The sequence below is a fragment of the Saccoglossus kowalevskii genome, chromosome 18 (genome assembly GCF_978046115.1).
Source record: "Saccoglossus kowalevskii chromosome 18, keSacKowa6.1, whole genome shotgun sequence".
In the NCBI taxonomy this organism is placed as follows: domain Eukaryota; kingdom Metazoa; phylum Hemichordata; class Enteropneusta; family Harrimaniidae; genus Saccoglossus; species Saccoglossus kowalevskii.
Window position 1 is genome coordinate 26,391,800 of NC_140658.1, and position 23,579 is coordinate 26,415,378.

General features: G+C 35.9%; 1 protein-coding gene and 1 long non-coding RNA gene across 4 annotated transcripts in view; one reads left to right on the forward strand and one right to left on the reverse strand.

Moving 5' to 3' along the window:
• LOC102802574 (NXPE family member 2-like) overlaps nt 1–17,098 on the reverse strand; it is a 99,206-nt gene extending 82,108 nt beyond the window's left edge. The window contains exon 1 of one of the 3 annotated variants that reach the window (XM_085493380.1): nt 16,973–17,098. Coding sequence is in view for 1 of the 3 variants with exons in the window: in XM_085493379.1 (XP_085349505.1) it covers nt 16,977–17,073 (97 nt within the window). In the remaining 2 variants the exon portion in view is untranslated. The remainder of the gene's footprint in view (nt 1–16,972) is intronic. The other 2 variants (XM_085493379.1, XM_085493381.1) reach the window with 2 other exon arrangements.
• A 112-nt stretch (nt 17,099–17,210) lies between these two features.
• Nucleotides 17,211–22,900, forward strand: LOC144361486 (uncharacterized). The gene is made up of 2 exons (XR_013422386.2): nt 17,211–17,328; nt 22,728–22,900. It is a non-coding gene; the product is annotated as an uncharacterized LOC144361486 (long non-coding RNA).
• The last annotated feature ends 679 nt before the right edge of the window (nt 22,901–23,579 follow it).

Here is a 23,579-nt window from a genome sequence, read left to right on the forward strand (position 1 = left end):
TGATACGTATATCGTAGATGTATTCACTGCGCCTAGGCTACCAAATCTATAGGAACAAGTTATAAGTCATGCCATAGTATGTTTACAGGTGAGTGAATTGTATACCTTCTCTAATTATAGCAAAACTAGATACTCACTGCTAGTAATATTAATGAATTGATTTTAATATTTTATTTTAATTTCAGAACTAAAGCAAATTCAATATCTGAGATGTATATCGTAGATGTATTCACTGCGCCTAGGCTACCAAATTTATAGGAACAAGTTATAAGTCATGCCATAGTATGTTTACAGGTGAGTGAATTGTATACCTTCTCTAATTATAGCAAAACTAAATACTCACTGCTAGTAATATTAATGAATTGATTTTAATATTTTATTTTAATTTCAGAACTAAAGCAAATTCAATATCTGAGACGTATATCGTAGATGTATTCACTGCGCCTAGGCTACCAAATCTATAGGAACAAGTTATAAGTCATGCCATAGTGTGTTTACAGGTGAGTGAATTGTATACCTTCTCTAATTATAGCATAACTAGATACTCACTGCTGGTAATATTAATGAATTGATTTTAATAATTTAATTTATTTTAATTTCAGAACTAAAGCTGAATCACTACCTGTGAAATCAAATTTTAAAAGATTTGAACTGTGGCTAGACTGACCCCCCTAGGGCTAAAAGTTATATGTCATGCCATAGTATGTTTACAGGTGAGTGATTTGTATACCTTCTCTAATTAAAGCATAACTAGATATTCACTGCATGTAATATTAATGAATTAATTTTAATATTTTATTTCAATTTCAGAACTAAAGCAAATTCACTACCTGAGACGTATATCGTAGATGTATTCACTGTGCCTAGGCTACAAAATCTATAGGAACAAGTTATAAGTCATGCCATAGTATGTTTACAGGTGAGTGAATTGTATACCTTCTCTAATTAAAGCATAACTAGATACTCACTGCTTGTAATATTAGATCTGATTAATTCGTTTAAAAGATTCCTCTCATTAGTAAATAGCGCCCTCACTCCACAATATTTAGAATGAGTGGTTGGTCAACAGTTTGATGAGTCAGGTGCATCTATTGGCTAAGTTTGTTGTACATAGATGCAAATGAGTATAGGAACCATTAATGCTGTAGGGTGTACTGGGAGGGATGGAGGATTTCATGTTTGTAATGACTGGTTGTAATGCGGTATCTCGTTGTTTTCAAGATGCAGCCTGATATTTGTTGCTTTCTTGGTTGTTCAATTGTGGCTAAAATTTATGTGGTGGGTGGAAGATGTGTTTATTGTTTGTTGAGTCATTGTTTAGACACCCTGCAGCTTGAAATGGTATGGTCCAAATCCAAATTCGATATGGTGGTGTTGAATATCTGTGCGATATGGCAGTGTCGTCTAAAAACCACGCATCAAAATGATTTCTGTTTATTTATTTACTGTTGTAGATCCTGAGAACTAGCCATTGAATATGATGTTGGGAATAAATGGTTTTCTGAACAAGCTTTATTAATTATTGCTGGCAATATTCCAGTATGAATTGGGAGCAAATTGTGACACCAAATCTAGTCGTTGTATTGTTATGCTTCTAAAATATTTTTTTTTAAATAAAATAAAATTAAATAGAAATAGTATGTGTATTTTTGTATGTGGAAACATGGCTTGCCCACTAAAAAATATAAAGAAGTGTGGTCTGCAGTTCTTTTTCTTTAATTTTTTTTTATTTGTGAAAAAAACTGGAGTGTAAACAATAAAACACTCACAGTGCAAGGCTAGTTCACCAACATGTCTATTCTCTTGCTTGTGTGTGAAAGTACATGGTTTAGTGACTACCTCTTATATTTTTAAATTTTAGATTTTTTTTTATTTGGGAAGGTTCTTCTATAAAAAATAGAACAGGATTATAATAAATTATTTTTAATATTTTATTTTAATGTCAGAACTAAAGCAAATTCTATATCTGATACGTATATCGTAGATGTATTCACTGCACCTAGGCTACCAAATCTATAGGAACAAGTTATAAGTCATGCCATAGTATGTTTACAGGTGAGTGAATTGTATACTTCTCTAATTATAGCAAAACTAGATACTCACTGCTAGTAATATTAATGAATTGATTTTAATATTTTATTTTAATTTCAGAACTAAAGCAAATTCAATATCTGAGACGTATATCGTAGATGTATTCACTGCGCCTAGGCTACCAAATCTATAGGAACAAGTTATAAGTCATGCCATAGTGTGTTTACAGGTGGGTGAATTGTATACCTTCTCTAATTATAGCATAACTAGATACTCACTGCTGGTAATATTAATGAATTGATTTTAATAATTTAATTTATTTTAATTTCAGAACTAAAGCTGAATCACTACCTGTGAAATGAAATTTTAAAAGATTTGAACTGTGGCTAGACTGACCCCCCCTAGGGCTAAAAGTTATATGTCATGCCATAGTATGTTTACAGGTGAGTGATTTGTATACCTTCTCTAATTAAAGCATAACTAGATATTCACTGCATGTAATATTAATGAATTAATTTTAATATTTTATTTCAATTTCAGAACTAAAGCAAATTCACTACCTGAGACGTATATCGTACATGTATTCACTGTGCCTAGGCTACAAAATCTATAGGAACAAGTTATAAGTCATGCCATAGTATGTTTACAGGTGAGTGAATTGTATACCTTCTCTAATTAAAGCATAACTAGATACTCACTGCTTGTAATATTAGATCTGATTAATTCGTTTAAAAGATTCCTCTCATTAGTAAATAGCGCCCTCACTCCACAATATTTAGAATGAGTGGTTGGTCAACAGTTTGATGAGTCAGGTGCATCTATTGGCTAAGTTTGTTGTACATAGATGCAAATGAGTATAGGAACCATTAATGCTGTAGGGTGTACTGGGAGGGATGGAGGATTTCATGTTTGTAATGACTGGTTGTAATGCGGTATCTCGTTGTTTTCAAGATGCAGCCTGATATTTGTTGCTTTCTTGGTTGTTCAATTGTGGCTAAAATTTATGTGGTGGGTGGAAGATGTGTTTATTGTTTGTTGAGTCATTGTTTAGACACCCTGCAGCTTGAAATGGTATGGTCCAAATCCAAATTCGATATGGTGGTGTTGAATATCTGTGCGATATGGCAGTGTCGTCTAAAAACCACGCATCAAAATGATTTCTGTTTATTTATTTACTGTTGTAGATCCTGAGAACTAGCCATTGAATATGATGTTGGGAATAAATGGTTTTCTGAACAAGCTTTATTAATTATTGCTGGCAATATTCCAGTATGAATTGGGAGCAAATTGTGACACCAAATCTAGTCGTTGTATTGTTATGCTTCTAAAATATTTTTTTTTAAATAAAATAAAATTAAATAGAAATAGTATGTGTATTTTTGTATGTGGAAACATGGCTTGCCCACTAAAAAATATAAAGAAGTGTGGTCTGCAGTTCTTTTTCTTTAATTTTTTTTTATTTGTGAAAAAAACTGGAGTGTAAACAATAAAACACTCACAGTGCAAGGCTAGTTCACCAACATGTCTATTCTCTTGCTTGTGTGTGAAAGTACATGGTTTAGTGACTACCTCTTATATTTTTAAATTTTAGATTTTTTTTTATTTGGGAAGGTTCTTCTATAAAAAATAGAACAGGATTATAATAAATTATTTTTAATATTTTATTTTAATGTCAGAACTAAAGCAAATTCTATATCTGATACGTATATCGTAGATGTATTCACTGCACCTAGGCTACCAAATCTATAGGAACAAGTTATAAGTCATGCCATAGTATGTTTACAGGTGAGTGAATTGTATACTTCTCTAATTATAGCAAAACTAGATACTCACTGCTAGTAATATTAATGAATTGATTTTAATATTTTATTTTAATTTCAGAACTAAAGCAAATTCAATATCTGAGACGTATATCGTAGATGTATTCACTGCGCCTAGGCTACCAAATCTATAGGAACAAGTTATAAGTCATGCCATAGTGTGTTTACAGGTGGGTGAATTGTATACCTTCTCTAATTATAGCATAACTAGATACTCACTGCTGGTAATATTAATGAATTGATTTTAATAATTTAATTTATTTTAATTTCAGAACTAAAGCTGAATCACTACCTGTGAAATGAAATTTTAAAAGATTTGAACTGTGGCTAGACTGACCCCCCCTAGGGCTAAAAGTTATATGTCATGCCATAGTATGTTTACAGGTGAGTGATTTGTATACCTTCTCTAATTAAAGCATAACTAGATATTCACTGCATGTAATATTAATGAATTAATTTTAATATTTTATTTCAATTTCAGAACTAAAGCAAATTCACTACCTGAGACGTATATCGTACATGTATTCACTGTGCCTAGGCTACAAAATCTATAGGAACAAGTTATAAGTCATGCCATAGTATGTTTACAGGTGAGTGAATTGTATACCTTCTCTAATTAAAGCATAACTAGATACTCACTGCTTGTAATATTAGATCTGATTAATTCGTTTAAAAGATTCCTCTCATTAGTAAATAGCGCCCTCACTCCACAATATTTAGAATGAGTGGTTGGTCAACAGTTTGATGAGTCAGGTGCATCTATTGGCTAAGTTTGTTGTACATAGATGCAAATGAGTATAGGAACCATTAATGCTGTAGGGTGTACTGGGAGGGATGGAGGATTTCATGTTTGTAATGACTGGTTGTAATGCGGTATCTCGTTGTTTTCAAGATGCAGCCTGATATTTGTTGCTTTCTTGGTTGTTCAATTGTGGCTAAAATTTATGTGGTGGGTGGAAGATGTGTTTATTGTTTGTTGAGTCATTGTTTAGACACCCTGCAGCTTGAAATGGTATGGTCCAAATCCAAATTCGATATGGTGGTGTTGAATATCTGTGCGATATGGCAGTGTCGTCTAAAAACCACGCATCAAAATGATTTCTGTTTATTTATTTACTGTTGTAGATCCTGAGAACTAGCCATTGAATATGATGTTGGGAATAAATGGTTTTCTGAACAAGCTTTATTAATTATTGCTGGCAATATTCCAGTATGAATTGGGAGCAAATTGTGACACCAAATCTAGTCGTTGTATTGTTATGCTTCTAAAATATTTTTTTTTAAATAAAATAAAATTAAATAGAAATAGTATGTGTATTTTTGTATGTGGAAACATGGCTTGCCCACTAAAAAATATAAAGAAGTGTGGTCTGCAGTTCTTTTTCTTTAATTTTTTTTTATTTGTGAAAAAAACTGGAGTGTAAACAATAAAACACTCACAGTGCAAGGCTAGTTCACCAACATGTCTATTCTCTTGCTTGTGTGTGAAAGTACATGGTTTAGTGACTACCTCTTATATTTTTAAATTTTAGATTTTTTTTTATTTGGGAAGGTTCTTCTATAAAAAATAGAACAGGATTATAATAAATTATTTTTAATATTTTATTTTAATGTCAGAACTAAAGCAAATTCTATATCTGATACGTATATCGTAGATGTATTCACTGCACCTAGGCTACCAAATCTATAGGAACAAGTTATAAGTCATGCCATAGTATGTTTACAGGTGAGTGAATTGTATACTTCTCTAATTATAGCAAAACTAGATACTCACTGCTAGTAATATTAATGAATTGATTTTAATATTTTATTTTAATTTCAGAACTAAAGCAAATTCAATATCTGAGACGTATATCGTAGATGTATTCACTGCGCCTAGGCTACCAAATCTATAGGAACAAGTTATAAGTCATGCCATAGTGTGTTTACAGGTGGGTGAATTGTATACCTTCTCTAATTATAGCATAACTAGATACTCACTGCTGGTAATATTAATGAATTGATTTTAATAATTTAATTTATTTTAATTTCAGAACTAAAGCTGAATCACTACCTGTGAAATGAAATTTTAAAAGATTTGAACTGTGGCTAGACTGACCCCCCCTAGGGCTAAAAGTTATATGTCATGCCATAGTATGTTTACAGGTGAGTGATTTGTATACCTTCTCTAATTAAAGCATAACTAGATATTCACTGCATGTAATATTAATGAATTAATTTTAATATTTTATTTCAATTTCAGAACTAAAGCAAATTCACTACCTGAGACGTATATCGTACATGTATTCACTGTGCCTAGGCTACAAAATCTATAGGAACAAGTTATAAGTCATGCCATAGTATGTTTACAGGTGAGTGAATTGTATACCTTCTCTAATTAAAGCATAACTAGATACTCACTGCTTGTAATATTAGATCTGATTAATTCGTTTAAAAGATTCCTCTCATTAGTAAATAGCGCCCTCACTCCACAATATTTAGAATGAGTGGTTGGTCAACAGTTTGATGAGTCAGGTGCATCTATTGGCTAAGTTTGTTGTACATAGATGCAAATGAGTATAGGAACCATTAATGCTGTAGGGTGTACTGGGAGGGATGGAGGATTTCATGTTTGTAATGACTGGTTGTAATGCGGTATCTCGTTGTTTTCAAGATGCAGCCTGATATTTGTTGCTTTCTTGGTTGTTCAATTGTGGCTAAAATTTATGTGGTGGGTGGAAGATGTGTTTATTGTTTGTTGAGTCATTGTTTAGACACCCTGCAGCTTGAAATGGTATGGTCCAAATCCAAATTCGATATGGTGGTGTTGAATATCTGTGCGATATGGCAGTGTCGTCTAAAAACCATGCATCAAAATGATTTCTGTTTATTTATTTACTGTTGTAGATCCTGAGAACTAGCCATTGAATATGATGTTGGGAATAAATGGTTTTCTGAACAAGCTTTATTAATTATTGCTGGCAATATTCCAGTATGAATTGGGAGCAAATTGTGACACCAAATCTAGTCGTTGTATTGTTATGCTTCTAAAATATTTTTTTTTAAATAAAATAAAATTAAATAGAAATAGTATGTGTATTTTTGTATGTGGAAACATGGCTTGCCCACTAAAAAATATAAAGAAGTGTGGTCTGCAGTTCTTTTTCTTTAATTTTTTTTTATTTGTGAAAAAAACTGGAGTGTAAACAATAAAACACTCACAGTGCAAGGCTAGTTCACCAACATGTCTATTCTCTTTCTTGTGTGTGAAAGTACATGGTTTAGTGACTACCTCTTATATTTTTTAATTTTAGATTGTTTTTTATTTGGGAAGGTTCTTCTATAAAAATAGAACAGAATTATAATAAATTATTTTTAATATTTTATTTTAATGTCAGAACTAAAGCAAATTCTATATCGGATACGTATATCGTAGATGTATTCACTACGCCTAGGCTACCAAATCTATAGGAACAAGTTATAAGTCATGCCATAGTATGTTTACAGGTGAGTGAATTGTATACCTTCTCTAATTATAGCAAAACTAGATACTCACTGCTAGTAATATTAGATCTGATTAATTCGTTTAAAAGATTCCTCTCATTAGTAAATAGCGCCCTCACTCCACAATATTTAGAATGAGTGGTTGATCAACAGTTTGATGAGTCAGGTGCATCTATTGGCTAAGTTTGTTGTACATAGATGCAAATGAGTATAGGAACCATTAATGCTGTAGGGTGTACTGGGAGGGGTGGAGGATTTCATGTTTGTAATGACTGATTGTAATGCGGTATCTCGTTGTTTTCAAGATGCAGCCTGATATTTGTTGCTTTCTTGGTTTTTCAATTGTGGCTAAAATTTGTGTGGTGGGTGGAAGATGTGTTAATTGTTTGTTGATTCATTGTTTAGACACCCTGCAGCTTGAAATGGTATGGTCCAAATCCAAATTCGATATGGTGGTGTTGAATATCTGTGCGATATGGCAGTGTCGTCTAAAAACCACGCATCAAAATGATTTCTGTTTATTTATTTACTGTTGTAGATCCTGAGAACTAGCCATTGAATATGATGTTGGGAATAAATGGTTTTCTGAACAAGCTTTATTAATTATTGCTGGCAATATTCCAGTATGAATTGGGAGCAAATTGTGACACCAAATCTAGTCGTTGTATTGTTATGCTTCTAAAATATTTTTTTTTAAATAAAATAAATAAAATAGAAATAGTATGTGTATTTTTGTATGTGGAAACATAGCTTGCCCACTAAAAAAATATAAAGAAGTGTGGTCTGCAGTTCTTTTTTTTTTTAATTGTTTTATTTGTGAAAAAACTGGAGAGTAAACAATAAAACACTCACAGTGCAAGGCTAGTTCACCAACATGTCTATTTTCTTGCTTGTGTGTGAAAGTACATGGTTTAGTGACTACCTCTTATATTTTTAAATTTTAGATTTTTTTTTTATTTGGGAAGGTTCTTCTATAAAAATAGAACAGATATATATATATATATATATATATATATATATATATATATATATATATATATATATATATATATATATATATATATATATATATTTTCTGTTTTCAACAACAAATCGAAAATATCACTTTTCACCAAAAATGACAAAAAAAATCATTAATTAAAGATATCGTCACAAAATGAACATATCTGAGAAAGGACCACATGTAGTAAATATGTAATATCTAAGCAATCAGACTTGTGATTTTCAACAAGAACTCGAAAATATCATTTTATAGCAAAAATGACAAAAATATTGACCCACATTAGAGAATTAAAGATATCATCACAAAATGAACAAATCTGAGAGAAGTCCGCATGTAGTACCTATATGTAATATCAAAGCAATCAGACTTGTGGTTTTCAACAAGAAGTTGAAAATATCACATTTTAGAAAAAATTACAAAAATATTCATTAAAATTAGAGAAAATATCAACATGAAATGAACAAATCTGAAAGAGATCCACCCAAGGTGCATATATAACAAATTAGAAAGCATTCAGAATTACGGTTTCAAAGAAGTCAAAAATATCAATTTTGACCAAAAATCACAAAAATCATTCATCAAAAATACAAAATTTAAGATTTTGACATGAAATGAACAACTCTGAGAGAGATCCTCCAAAGGTGACTATATACCAAATTTGAAAGCATTCAGAATTACGGTTTCAAAGAAAAAGTCAAAATATCAATTTTGACCAGAAATCACACATTACGGGAACAACCCATTAAAAGAGTGTAACCTCACTTCCTCACTTGGTTATCAGGAAATTAGTCTTATTTAATTAGTTATCAAGATTGTTATCTTATGCCACATGACAATGTGTAAACAAATGTGTACTGACTGGAACTACTTTTAGACATCGATTGACCTGCCAGTTTAGAAAATCACGTGGAGTGCGCGTTTGTGTCACTATAGCACCATATCAGGCGAGGGAGACATATCATAACGTTTCGACCACCCTGGAAAAGTCACTTCGTGTTATTGTCTGCGTGGATTTGTCGTACTTTGGCGACTGCCCATCGACTCGCTCCATCCACTGCCTAGATGATGTATCCCTGTTCATACGTGAAAGTGGCCATACTAATACAACTACGGGACAAATTAGCAAATCATGTACGCTTCTATAAAGTTCGACGAAATGCCGTCACTGAAAATTCAACTGGACACCAGTTGTTTTTTACCAAACGCTTCAGCATGGTATTAAGAGTTTGTTTTCAGGGGTGGGTGATACCAAGGTGGGAAATGGATGCACATATGGGGTTAATTCCTTGAATTGCAATATAGAGGGTTCAGGCTGAAATACAATAAATAGTGTTTTCATGTTTTGTCTGATATTTCTGTGGTATTCTGCTGCTGTAAGTAATGCACGATTTGGTCCGAAATTCAGTATGCTGTGTGCATTTCAGGGTTATTCGTTTTTTGCTGAAAACACCCCTATTTTTTAATGGCAGAGTCGAATAGTTTCACTCCCACTGGGAAATCTGCATTGTTGCTTGAATGAGAGCTAATTAAACACATTTTCCAGACCGGCGAAAGAGTATGCAACAGCCAATTTTAACAGCCTGTCACATGATTTTACTCTGAATGTCAACATGAAAAGAGGCAAGTCCATTTTACGCAGGAGTAATTAGGAGTAGAATATGTGAGGGATAGTATCAACAGAGATGTGTATAGTGAAAATTAATATCTATCCTTCTTTTGCATCTCTGAGCATTTCTGTTTTTGTATATTGGTTTGAAAATCTTGAACTTGCATGATTTGCAATGTGTTTTTCTTACTGAAACTCCCCTATTGATCGAATCCCGGGTTTGAACGAGAACAGCACACCACGTGATTCGTTTGAATACAATGCTGAAGGCAAACATGCCGTGCTACAGCGGTACTCCACCGACGGGATGACTTACTAGTACTGCATGCTACAACTTCGCTTGTGATGTTGCTTGTTAGCCATGGATTAAATGAATCTTGATTACCAGTTAAAATGTTGCTCATTTGGCGTTGGTAATCTTTATTTGGAACTGGGTAACGCCGCAACGTCGCCAGCAGAAACCTCCTGGTACTTCGTACTATGATAAAACTCAGTCAACATACATCAAGTTCTCTCAATCGTAGTATTCCATGTGATGTACACCTAATATGCCAAAAATGTTGCTGAACGATTTGAACTGGATAAAAATACTTCGGTTGCCATTGAAAACAAGCCGGTAAAAAACAAGCAATATGTTTTCGGCTGTTACCATGGTAGGACATGAACGTGAAGCTAACGTCGGTTTATAACTAAAACTGGGCACCTTATACGAGGTTCGCAAAATAACATTCAGTCTTTAGAAGTCACTTTATTTTATTGCTAGGACGTATTCAGCTGTTAAATATATTATTTCCAACCGTTTTGCGATAGTATTTTCTAGATTGGAGGCAGCATTTACATTTTATTCAAAGTTCAAAGTTGCGTTGGGATTACGTTGACAGTGTAACAATGTGGGGCGAAGGTATTCAATAAACAGATTTGGCTTTGCCATGGTAGCGGTGGGTCAGGATTGTTTTTCCAATTAGTGATGGTACGACCTGCCTGTCAAGTATGAACAAAGAGTTAAAAAGCCATTCCTGGAGAACAGTTACTCTAACATTGGGGTCAACTTTCTCATTAATGAAAAAAGATATCAAAAATTCAAATAGTAACTTTGTGCCCACACTGAAGCCGAGTACAATGAGCTATGTCTGAGGTGTTGTATCACAGGGAGTTGGACAAACTTATGTATTTTAATAAATTATTGAATAATAAAATGTTATATAACTTTTTTTTTACCCCTCCCCTTCCTGTTATCTATTTCAAGTAATCACTATTTTTATTTTGTAAACACATTTTCGTTTGCTATTTTTGTCAGGTTCAAATCGTTCACCAGCATTTTTGGCATGTTAGATGTACATCACATAGAATACTAGGATTGGGAGAACTTAATGTATGTTGACCACCTGGAAACTGAGTTTTATAAATCTTGATGGGCTCTCGGAAGATCCACCCACAGCCTGGACCCGCAGTAAAATCAGCGATTACTATGGAGCCGCAACCATCAACATCGAGATACCAGGAGGTTTCTGCTGGCGACGTTGCGGCGTTACTCAGTTCCAAATAAAGATTACCTACGCCAAATGAGCAACATTTAACCGGTAACCAAGACTCAGTCTATCCACGACCAGGAAGCAACATCACAAACGAAGTTGTAGTGAGCAGCTCACGAGTCAGCGACGACCGATGTCAACGAAAGTCATTCCGTCAGTGGAGTACCGCACTTGCACGGCATGTTTGCCAATGCACATATCTGTGGAGGAACTTTTAACTTCAACATAAACCGTGTATCATAGTCGCCCAGTTTAAGTTCTGGTTCTGTCGTGGTCCCAACTAAAGGGCGACAGTCGTCGTGCCGCGTCCTGTTCGATATGGGACTCGATATAGCGACGTACATGAAGCTCAAACATCCAAGAGTTATTTATTTGGACGACTCAAATTAGACGTCTGATTATATTATTTTCACACGTACACTGACACGCGTTCTACACTGACACGCGTCGCTAGGTCGCAGGACTGTCTTGGAGCATATTAATGGGCAATTGGGTTCCCCGACCTAAATTGCTATCCCGGTTTGTTGCACGTTCTTTCTTTAATATGTAATAATCAAATATGGGACATATGTAATAATAACAGAACTCCACACCCTCCCCGTGGCTTCGCTCGTGAAAGTACGACAGCAGGATACACCGCATCACTCGTGAAAATAACTTCCATACGCAATGAAAGCCATGGGGAGGGTAAGGGGTTCTGTCATAATACTTCATTATCACTGAAAACTTTTTTTCCCTGAAATAAATTCCAGTGAAAATGCCATTTCCTCATACTCTATTGAGACACAGCACAGTGAAATTGGATTCACATGTAATGCTTGAAAACATGTCAGCACAAATAAATTAAGTGAAATTCTACGTGACTTCATAAGAGTTGGAAATGAACAAATTACACCCGACCCTACCACTCCATACACAATGTAAACTACATTCCAAAACACCATTTCACCCACGGTTACAACCGTGTTTCACCAGTGTATTCTATTTGACTTCAGGAGAAATTGAAATAAACAAATTAATTATAATTTCAGCCTCTAGTTGAGCACTGATTAAATAAACTACCACGTCTTTATGTCAACTTCGAGTTATTCATTGCCTACATCAGTGACTTCAAAATATATGTTTCAATCCCAGGAATTTCACTCGCTGTTAATTGCATGGGAGTGCCAGTCTTTCATGAATTTCTATTATCATGTCAATTTCTTGCAATTACTCGGAACATGAAGCTGTAACCACATACCGCCTAGGTGCTGTAACCAAATCCTGGTATAAGCACCGGTTAGGCTGTCTTGAACTATGCATGTGAAGCCAGCTGAGAGGTATATCCAATCCTATCGATCTTTCATTGTTTGGTAACTATTTGCTGCAAATGCAACAAAAATCAATATAAAAATATTACCCACACAGCATTCTACAGGTTACTTGTATAATACTTTATTGACATCATTCTGTTTGAAGAGAACATACAGTCAAGTGCTAAACTAATAATTAAAAAAAAAATTAAAAAAAGAAGGAAGAAATTAATATGTAGTTTAAATAAATACATATTTAAAATTATGAAATATTGATATATATATTTAAAATGTTTATAAGACTGAGACTGCATAAAGGTCACATTTGCATATCCTTACGAGTAAGGGCGAAGTGAAGAGGCCGTTCCAGATTGAATACTCATGTTAAAATATGACGATAAAGACAACTCCACGGAGCTCTAAACTAAATAACATTTTCAACAGTATATGTTTATTGTCATAAATATAGAGTATATAAAGAACACATCGTGAAAAACAAAAAAAATAGTTCCACGCGTAAGAAAGTATTTATGAGTACTTCGTCTCAGGCATTGCCTTCTAATCTAGCTTATATAACCTTTTACGACCCATATTCAAAAAAGTGAACAAACTCCACATGACGACGACATTTTATCGCACCCGAGTAACTGCCTCAGCTACTCGGCTTTTTGTGGCTAGGAAATTGTTCCGGTAATGAAAACTATTCAGCAAAAAAAAAAGAATTTGCGATTTTGACATGAAATGAACAAATCTTAGAGAGAGCCATCCAATGTACTTGCATATCAAACTTGAAAACATTTTGACTTGCAGTTTCAAAGAAGAAGTTGAAATTGTAAAGTTGACGACAACGATGGACAATTAGTAATATGAACAGCTCCGCTGTGTCGACTTTGTTTTTGTGTTTAGGTGGACTGAATATGTACCAAACTAATGGATCGCCATTACATGTATTTGAATTCATTAACAGTTTGACGATCTTGTTGAGAGTATGACGTACGGGAACCAACCGGCTGCACTTATCCGTGTCTCTAATACGAGAGCATAATAGCAAACCTGCTAGTGAGATATGCGCCGTGATTAAAGGCGCCGCTGCAGTTCGCCATCTGTTTGAATACTGATTCATCGAATACGGGTAGTAGGTAGTGGTTAACAAAAAGTTAGGTACAATATCTGAGGAAAAATGTCGTTCTATATCATGTTGTGTGTTTTGGTGCTAAATGCACTGTAGAGTAACAAGATATTTAACTTATGTTAAAGCTTATTAATTATGCGTGTCACACCAATCTGTAGACACGGGGTCAGGTGGGTTAGTTATAATTCCGTCTGTTTTTGTGGTTGGACCATTATACTTTGTTTACCCTTTCATTCAAAAACAAATGAGGTGGCTAGGGTCGTCACTCTCGTTTAGCAGTCGGTGGTGTTCTTTTATTGCCGACCCCTGGCTTCAAATCGTACAAGATTCCCCAACACATTTCTTTTTTTTTGTTATTATCTACATCTTTTTCTATACCTGCGATTTCACTTGTTAAATTACGCTTTGCTATAAGGTACTGTAAAGGGGTTAATTATTCACTGGGTTTTAATTTAGCTTATTTCGCTGACTGGAAAAATGCCCTAAATTAAAACCCAGTGAATATGTAAAATTTAGCATAGAACACATTATCTAAATGACGAAACCGTGAATTTAAAACCCACTGATTATGCCTGAAATGGTAAATCAGTGAAATTTAAACCCAGTGAAAATTAGTCATTTTACAGTACTCAGTTTCGCAGTATATTGTTTAGTAAGGATTTTGAGTTTTCCTATATCCCACGACTGATGAACTGACTTAAAACGTGACTTTTGTTTACTCCATGAAAAAGATTGAAATTGAATTCCCACACAGGACAGTGTGAACGTGACTGGACAATATTCAGATAAAGGAAAGTGTGACTGAATGGTTGCTTGTTGCATTCTTGAGCAGTATTCTTGGTACATACAGACTATAAAATCGACATTGTGTGTAGTTGCACAATGGTTTGATGTTTGTCTCAATGCATCAATTATTTTGAAACGTCTTGAAATATTCGATAGAAATACTGAGGACGGCATTTCCGGTTCGAGATTGTTGGCCCTATCCATATTTGGATTCAAATTACAATTACAGTTACCAGACATTATGATAGAAACACTCCTGCCTTTGACGACCATTTGTGGATGTAGAAACATGATCAGAAGAGGTGGGAGGTCATCTAGTAGTGTGATAAATAGCCAGCAAGAAGTTTTTTGTCAGTGAGAATTGCATCTCCGGAAGAATATCTATTACTGTGAGAAAAAAACATTTCTCATCGCAATACAATCTGCCACTTGAATTCATCAGAAATAGTTATATGCGTTTTTTGAAAAAAATAATATTACTTGAATGATTTGAATACAGAAAACTCGACGTTGTTTGTAAGCATCATGACCACCTCGTATGATCTATGTAGTTGTTCTAATAGCTGTCATAGTTATGAATAATAATGATATAGAAACAATATATTAATTTATTAGTTAGCATTTACAATTTATTGTTTTTCTTCCCTTTAGTTGTTGGAAGACCACGTTTTGAATTCAATATGTCAGATCTCGCATTTTCTGTTAAGTCTATTTCTTAATTACTCTTACTTATTTTCAAAGAATGTTTCCATTGGGTGGTCACTGTGCGCGAATTTTCTCTCTCGCCAATATTTCAAATTTCTTTTGGACGTAATTCAGAAAGCGCACAGGTCTGGGCAGAACTTCCTGCACAGACTGTTTAAAATTGTAGATATATCATCCAGTAATGTATGTAAGTTTAAGGTTGTCGCAGTTTGCGCTTTGTTCATTGTTTTGGCATTTTTAATGCTGAGGCTTTATCAGTCTCAACAACGTTGTTTGTTTCATCAGTTTTATAATTTTTATCGTTTTCACGCGTGGCACTTGTGACGTGTCTGCTCGTCAGTCCACAAGTAAATTATACAGCTGCGCTCATTGTTGAATGTTTTATCATCGAGCTTGGTGCGGATTTGGGATTCTGGCTGCATACGAGTAAGCCAATCCTCTAAAGTTAATTTTGCCCAATCAGCTATCGTTTCTTTTATCCAACCACCCATCTTACTTATCTACCAATCATTGCTATGCAATCTGAAATGCTATGCAATCCCGCCTGAAATTGACGGCTATTTAAGTGCCACCCGGACATATCCCGGGCAGTTTCAAGTTTGCTGTATCTTGTCAATATCAAATGTATGCAGTGTGTAATAAACATTTTGTCATCTAACGTACTGCTGACACGCATCGCTTCCTTATTTCAAAAACCAGCCTTCAGTTTATACAACCACATTTAAAACATCTAGTTATCCAGTTCAGTTGCTATGTATATTTGTCTACGAAAAGACATGACGTGACGAAGTTCACGTTGCTTTAAAGTGAAAGGAATAATCCTCACAGAACCCACAATTATTCCAAAACTTTAGAACTGGTCTTCAAGTAAGCTATTTTGTATAAAGGGCGGTTCTCCCGACAATACAACCTTAGTGGCTGGCTTTATGAATGATTCAATATGAATAAATGTGTCACCAATGTCGGAAATACATTCAGCACACACCTGGTCTACAATATCTAATGTATCCAAAAAACAATCCCATAGGCTCGCTGACAAGTCTGTCAGCTTTAATCATTTCTGGAATGGATTTAACGTACTATAAAAACACTAAAGATTGACTGACACTTGAATCTAGGTTTGCGGGTCAGCCCCAAGAACAGTATGGTTAACAGTCTGGCAGCCAGCATAAACATATCGATTGGCAATAGTTTCGATTAGGTGAGGCAAAAAAATATACTGCTTTTGCCGACTTTTATTCGCGATGCCATGTTGCGTAGCACGTTTGTGTTACGCAGGTCCGTGGGAGAAACCATAGCCCAGTGTCCATAAAATTTCAATATCCAAAAATATCAATTTCAGGGACATCAAATGTAGCAGGAATGACTAACATACCGTTACAAAGACAAAAGAAGAGCTCTGGACCCACAGCTACCTGGCAGCCATTTTGCTTGCCAGCGTAGCGACTGCCCCCACACACACAACATCCTCAAAGCAAAAACGAAAATGAAAATACATGTATACGAGACAAGCTTATACCAAAACCAACTAAAAAAACACACATAGTGTTAACAATAAAGAATTTACAAGAACAATACTCACTGACTTTTGACAAAGGTGAAAATTGGCATCTTTTCAGGAGCGATGTGAAGGCAAATACTGCAGCAGCGTTTCATGAAACACATTTGCATCTGGGTTAACATCTACGTGACAGATAATCAAAACAACTGACCAGGGTTTCAGATCGGTGAACAGTTTAGTTTTGAATGCAGTTACTGATTTTGAAGGCGTTTAGACGAAGACACTGAGATAGAGATTATTCGCCTTTTACGAATGATCGACGACGTTTGTCTGAAATCTGATAGTTGAAACTGGTATATACTAGTTACGGTGTGAAGATGAAACTAAGGAGACGATTCCAGGGAAAGATTGACTGGGCGAAGGTCCGGAGACTCGAGGTATGTATGATGGGGGTCTAAAAACTAACTCTGCGACGCGATTGTGGTACTCGCCGAATGTCGATTATTGCACTCTGCGACAGGATCGCAGTGTCACTCTGCGAAGAGCACGATTCCCATTGGTTGGTTGGTCGAAAAGCGTGAATCCCAATGGTCGATCGATGTAAGGATACACAGCATGCCTTATGGAAATGTTTAGTTTTAAACCGCGGGTCTGGGTGTATAAAAGGAAAGATGGCCGCCACTTTTCAGTATGCAAATGACACTCAAGCGTGAAACATCTCTTTGGGGTGCTCTGCAAAATCACTCTTTTCGGCAATCTTAACGCCTGTGGTGCTTTATTTTCATGTTGTACACAAACATGAATATGTCCGCGATACAACTGCGATGTTAATTTACGAGTTTGGTGCGATGTCAGTGCGATTTCCGCGTAAAAGCGACGGAAAAGCATGATTCAAACAGTCGTTTTGACTGCTCAAACTGGCTGTCAGTCATGGGTTTATGCAAATGTAAGGTGTTAATCCCGAGTTATTTGTTCAATCTCTAGGTATGTTTATGTAATTACGGAGTTGATCATGTAAGTGATATCGTGGAGCTAATAAGAAATGATATGCTGTGAGCTGTTTGTCCGTCCGTTCATCTCAGGGGACATCGTCGGCGCTCCACGAAGCGGTCCGATCCGAGCGAGTGCGAATCGCACGAGCTGGGGTGTGCGCGAGAGGGGAGGGACTTTGCGTAAACATACCAATAATTTCTGTAGTGTGTGTGTGCAAAGAAAGACATTCGCGGTTACAGGGCTGATATCGATGAAAAGAGTCGAGGGAGTCCCAAATACGTCCCCTACAATATGTCGAGTATGCTTCTCAAATTTCTCTTCGTTCTCGAAATAAATAAATTGAAAGGTCTCACAAAAAATTATAATGTTCCCTGAAACATGTCCCTGCAGTGAAATATTTAGCCCTTTTTGTCACGTATTAGTATGAGCCGCGCATATATTTATGTATATTTGGCGTCGGACCCGTGCCGCACAGCCGTATACGTATAATAAAGTTTTTTTTATTTTTGTTTTTTTGACGTTGCATAACGTCATTATTGCCGAGCCGACAAGACATATTATGGCAAACGTTGTACGACAACTACATTGTGTAGGTCATTCAAATAAACTACAGTTATTTCATGATGCAAGTATTTGACAATACGGTAGTTCTCTTTTTGGAATATTTGTTGGCCCTGAAAAGGGCAACATAGCACAGTACGTAGTATGAATACGTCGCACTCGTAACGTACGAGTGAATGAATAAATACATTGTATAAAAAGGTCGCACTTGTAACATATTAGTACAATATCAAGAAAGCAAAGGCATGAGCTCAATTCAGAGAGAACCTTACAATGCCGTAACGCCATTTACAGAAATTGTGCTTTACAGTCGACCACGAGCGAAACAAACACAGAAAACGGCTTTCAAAAGAGTGCGTAGGCCCAGTGAACGTCGAACAACGGGATTCAGCAAGTCCTTTCAAATCAGATAATAGCGTAATGCATGATGTTAGCTTACGGAGTTAACGCCTTCAGTTGAAATGATAACAGCTGTGTACCAAGTAAACAACTGGGCGGACCATGCAAATTACATTTCCCATGATGCATTGGTGCAATTCCTGGGATTGCGGAGCCGCGCTTTAAATGGTTATTTCGCCGACTGCTCGCGAACTACGGTAAACAAGTATTTACCGCCGACATGCCGCACGTTTCGGTAATAGCAAGTATTTAATATTGATTTATTAACTTATATAACATCCCCGGAGGGGATGAAAGGGGTTACAAAACACATGCACGTTGGTGTTGGGTGCCTTATTGCGGTGTAACATTAGGGAGCTGGTAACATTAACGCCATCTTGAAGTTGTAAGGCTTCGTCCGCAACTATGCTCATTAGCATAGGCGGCAGCTTTAAAGCTAAATAGTAGTTTATAAATAAATAAACGCTGCTCGGACTGATAAATAGAAGATAATATTTAGAGCGCGAAGTACGTTTCACACGATGTTACGTTATTTTTGTTTCATTAGCAAGTATAATTTGTTATGACTATATTCATCACTTTAAATTCCCAAATAAAGCGTGTAGCGGGTCAAACTGTTTCTAGGCAATCAATATCGTTTTATTAAGAATATTAAGAGAACAAAAACGTAAAGCTATGTGATGGATTGAAATTACTGCTGAAGATAGAAAACTAAAACAGCAGTGTCACGCTCTCTGCATAAACGGAACGATGGCTTTGTTTATTTGGCCGATGTTGACGAACAACAGATTTTCTGTACTCACTTCCTCGTCTGATCACCGACCCTCAACGGTCTCACGTATCGGTGTCGTCATCGGTTAAGTAGTTGAAAGTCTTTCGCGTTGATGCGAATATTTCAGCCTAGTCGTCCCTTTCGAACCACTCGCGAGGTTGGTCATAATATGACCTAGATGAAACATTCCTGAAAAATAAATATAAATTGCGTAAACGAGGGGTGAACGCGAAAGTCCTGTAATTTTATATCGGAATCACGACAGGCTGTAGGCAAGTCTAAATTAGTAAATATGACCCTTAGTTGCAGATTTTTCTTTTCCTCGTCTTGTCATTGGCGTCATTGCTTTTTTTTACATCGACATTGCGTTAGTAAGATGGTGTTATTAAAATAGAATATAGACTTAGAAAATAAAACGATTTCTCAGACGAAGTCTTGACTGATAATAATGCTGACAATGGACGTTAGATAAATATGCATTGTTTGCGACAGGAAGCTTGTCACCCGTTCTATCAGAATCGTCAACAAGTATTACCGGTAGTACAATGAATGTATACATATACATGTACATGTTAGAAACATTATGCAAATATTAACGAAACGGTAGTAGTGTTAGCGCTTGAGCGCTGGTCTTTCCGAAATTTCGAAAAGCTGGGATGATGAATCAAGGTACAAATTTTCAACTATTGAAGACAAAAAAAAATTCCCCTCCCGCTACATTAAGATCAATATGAACCACCGAAATTTGGCGTTCATTTAAAAAAAAAATAAACCATAATTTTCAGTAATACTGACTTCGAAAATTATGATACAAAAATAATTCCATTCATACCACAAACCAACGCCGTTTCTGTTTACTTTTCACAACTGTTACAAAATATTTCATTTCTGGTTAAAATACCAGCTAATCGATCGTAGACCACAAGTTTGGAGTCCGTTTATGATCTAAACGAAGGCAGACGATTGAAAACAACTGCTGCCATGGCAAAACGTTGCACATCGTGAATGATTTTTTTTTTTCACTGCATGCAAATTATTTTCCCTGATGCGCTCAACAAAGTCAAAGCTGACGTACAACATTCGTTGCAGAACGCGTGAAAAGTACTTCGCATTCTACTCGCTTTGAAGCTGCCGCCTATGCTAATGAGCATAGTCGTCAGGACGAAGCCTTACAACTCCAAGATGGCGATAACGTTACACCGTAAATAGGCAGTCAAAACCAACGTGCACGTTACACTATTTAATTTTTCTAGCCAGCGGTGTGATGTATGTAATCACCGTAAACCATGTGTTATTTGTTTGGTCCCACAATTTGTCTTCCATGTGCTTGCCATCACCGAACAGCATGTCGCCGGTACATAGTGTTTACACACTTTTTTTTACCGTCCCATTTTTACCATTTAAATTTAATTTTTTATAAGTCATGCAGTGAACATCGACCATTAGGATTCGCGCTGTTCGACCCACCAACCGATAGGAATCGTGCTCTTCGCAGAGTGACGCTGCGATCCAGTCGCAGAGTGCAATAATCGACATTCGGCGAGTCGCACAATCGCGTCGCAGAGTTAGTTTTTAGACCCCAATACATACATGGAGTCGATGACGGTTTTCTTACTCAGCATGGGGTCGGCTTTGATCATGGTCACAGTGATTCGGAAGCAGTAGTTGGCGATATGGTACCATTTATATGCTTACTGTCTGGAAAGGGGTGTCAAATATCCAGTTTGTCTGAAAAGGAGTAGGCAATTTGGGCTTATTTCTGTCTGATAAGGGGTAGGGGTTTCAAACAATCAGATACACAGCCCTGTCACAGCCGGGCGTGTAACTCGCATCGACCGTTAGCTGTGGAATCATAGCCCTATGTTGCCGACTGCTATATTTTCGACGTACAACAACAAAATTTAAAAAAAAGACGTCCAAATGAAATTGTTAGGGCGATATTCGATTGTATGTCGCACCAAAGAGCTACGGAACCGCAGCTAATCGACCGTGTGAATTGGGCATGAGTTACTATTAATTACCGGTCCGTGTTCATACTACTATTCATACTATTTTGATATCCTAAGTCTGGCCGTCTCGTTTCGCTGTTCTAATGTCACGTGACTAGTTCACACCATTAGGTGGCAATGATGGTTTTCACTGTGTTTGTTTTTTGTTCTCTGCGCACAATTTTGCTGGTACGGTGCTATAAACACCAAGCTTCTAGTTAGCTACGTTGGGCGGCCTGAGTACGCTCCGCCACGTCGTGTCACGGGTGACTGTCAAATCTCAAATAAAGTATTGTTTTTTCACACACTGAACCCGCCTACTGTCATTTTAAATCATGTCCACATTTCATCACAAATAAATCAACTGGTAGTATTATCACGTAGTTTTTAAACTTTGTTGTGTGTTTTATTTCTGTTTTGGGACTGGTAGGGGGGATCGTAACCACCCCCTTGTGGTGAGAACCAGTGAAACTGGCCTACTTGCAGGGTCCCAAAGCTTAACGTTGTACGTTTTTTTGCTTTCATTTACGTTACTTGTTCTTGTCAAACTGCTTATTAAAAATCACTACTACTACTACTAATAATAATAATAATAGTTTTATTAACACTTACACATTCCCCTGGGGGATTGGCAATGTTTACAAACGTTTAAGAAGGAATAAATAGTTACAAGAAAAAATAGATAAAATAAAACAAACTACTAGTAAGTTAAAACATTACAGAGAGAAAAAAAATATAAAGATTAAATTATTACAAAATGCAAAACTTAAACTGTGACAGAAGATTGTCACTGGAGTTGCTGTCCTATTTTTAAACACTTCTTTAGGTACCTTGCTACAGGGAGTGTTATAGACCACTGTTGTTTAGCAAGTTGTTTAGTTTATTCGATAAAAGTGTCCAAGTTCCTGTGCATTTGTTAAAATTTTATCATGTAACCAAGTTAACTTGTTGTTAGCCTATAAATATTGCAGGAGTGTAGCAGTGGTTGATTTAAAATCAATTTACAAATACAGCAGAATAGAAATCATTTAATATCTTTTCTATAATTGTTTAAATTTGTTATTATATCACCCCAAGAAGTTAATTACTAATTTATGTATTTTCTATTTTTTTTTTTACTTAGGAATTAGTGGCTTACCAAAACACAAGACACATACACAGTACTGTTGGGCATAATGGGCAGCTCAGTCCCTTTAATCAGAAACATGGGCTGAGAAAAGACACCCATATGAAAAATGGTAAAACTACAAAGCAATAAATGGAAAGAGGTGCCCGACAGATACTTATACAACTAAAGTGTATTGTCATTAGTAAGAGATCCAGGGTGGGATGGTGGTTATCAAAAGTACAGCCTGAAAAACGCATGCACAGACGACATGCAAACGTTAATAAACGAAAGATATGTCAACCTGTCACTTAGGGCTGAGAGGGCGCTATAACTTGTAAGACAACTTAGGAAAATTAGGGCGCTGTCACAGAAAGGCCACTAAAGTCCTTTAACACACAGTATTAAACATACATTAGTGGCTTACCAAAACACAAGACACATACACAGTACTGTTGGACATAATGGGCAGCTCAGTCCCTTTAATCAGAAACATATGGGCTGAGAAAAGACACCCAAAATCCCAAAGCACAAATGTGTAATAAAGGATTGGGGTGAATTAAAAGCAGTAACAGCTGCTGGCATGCCAATCTTATAACACAAAAAGCATGATAAGCCAGGAAATGTATGTTGAACAGTATAAAACTCTAATACTGTAAAATGACTAATTTTCACTGGGTTTAAATTTCACTGATTTACCATTTCAGGCATATTCAGTGGGTTTTAAATTCACGGTTTCGTCATTTAGATAATGTGTTCTATGCTAAATTGTACATATTCACTGTGTTTTAATTTAGCGCATTTTTCCAGTCAGCGAAATAAGCTAAATTAAAACACAGTGAATAATTACCCCCTTTACAGTACAATAAC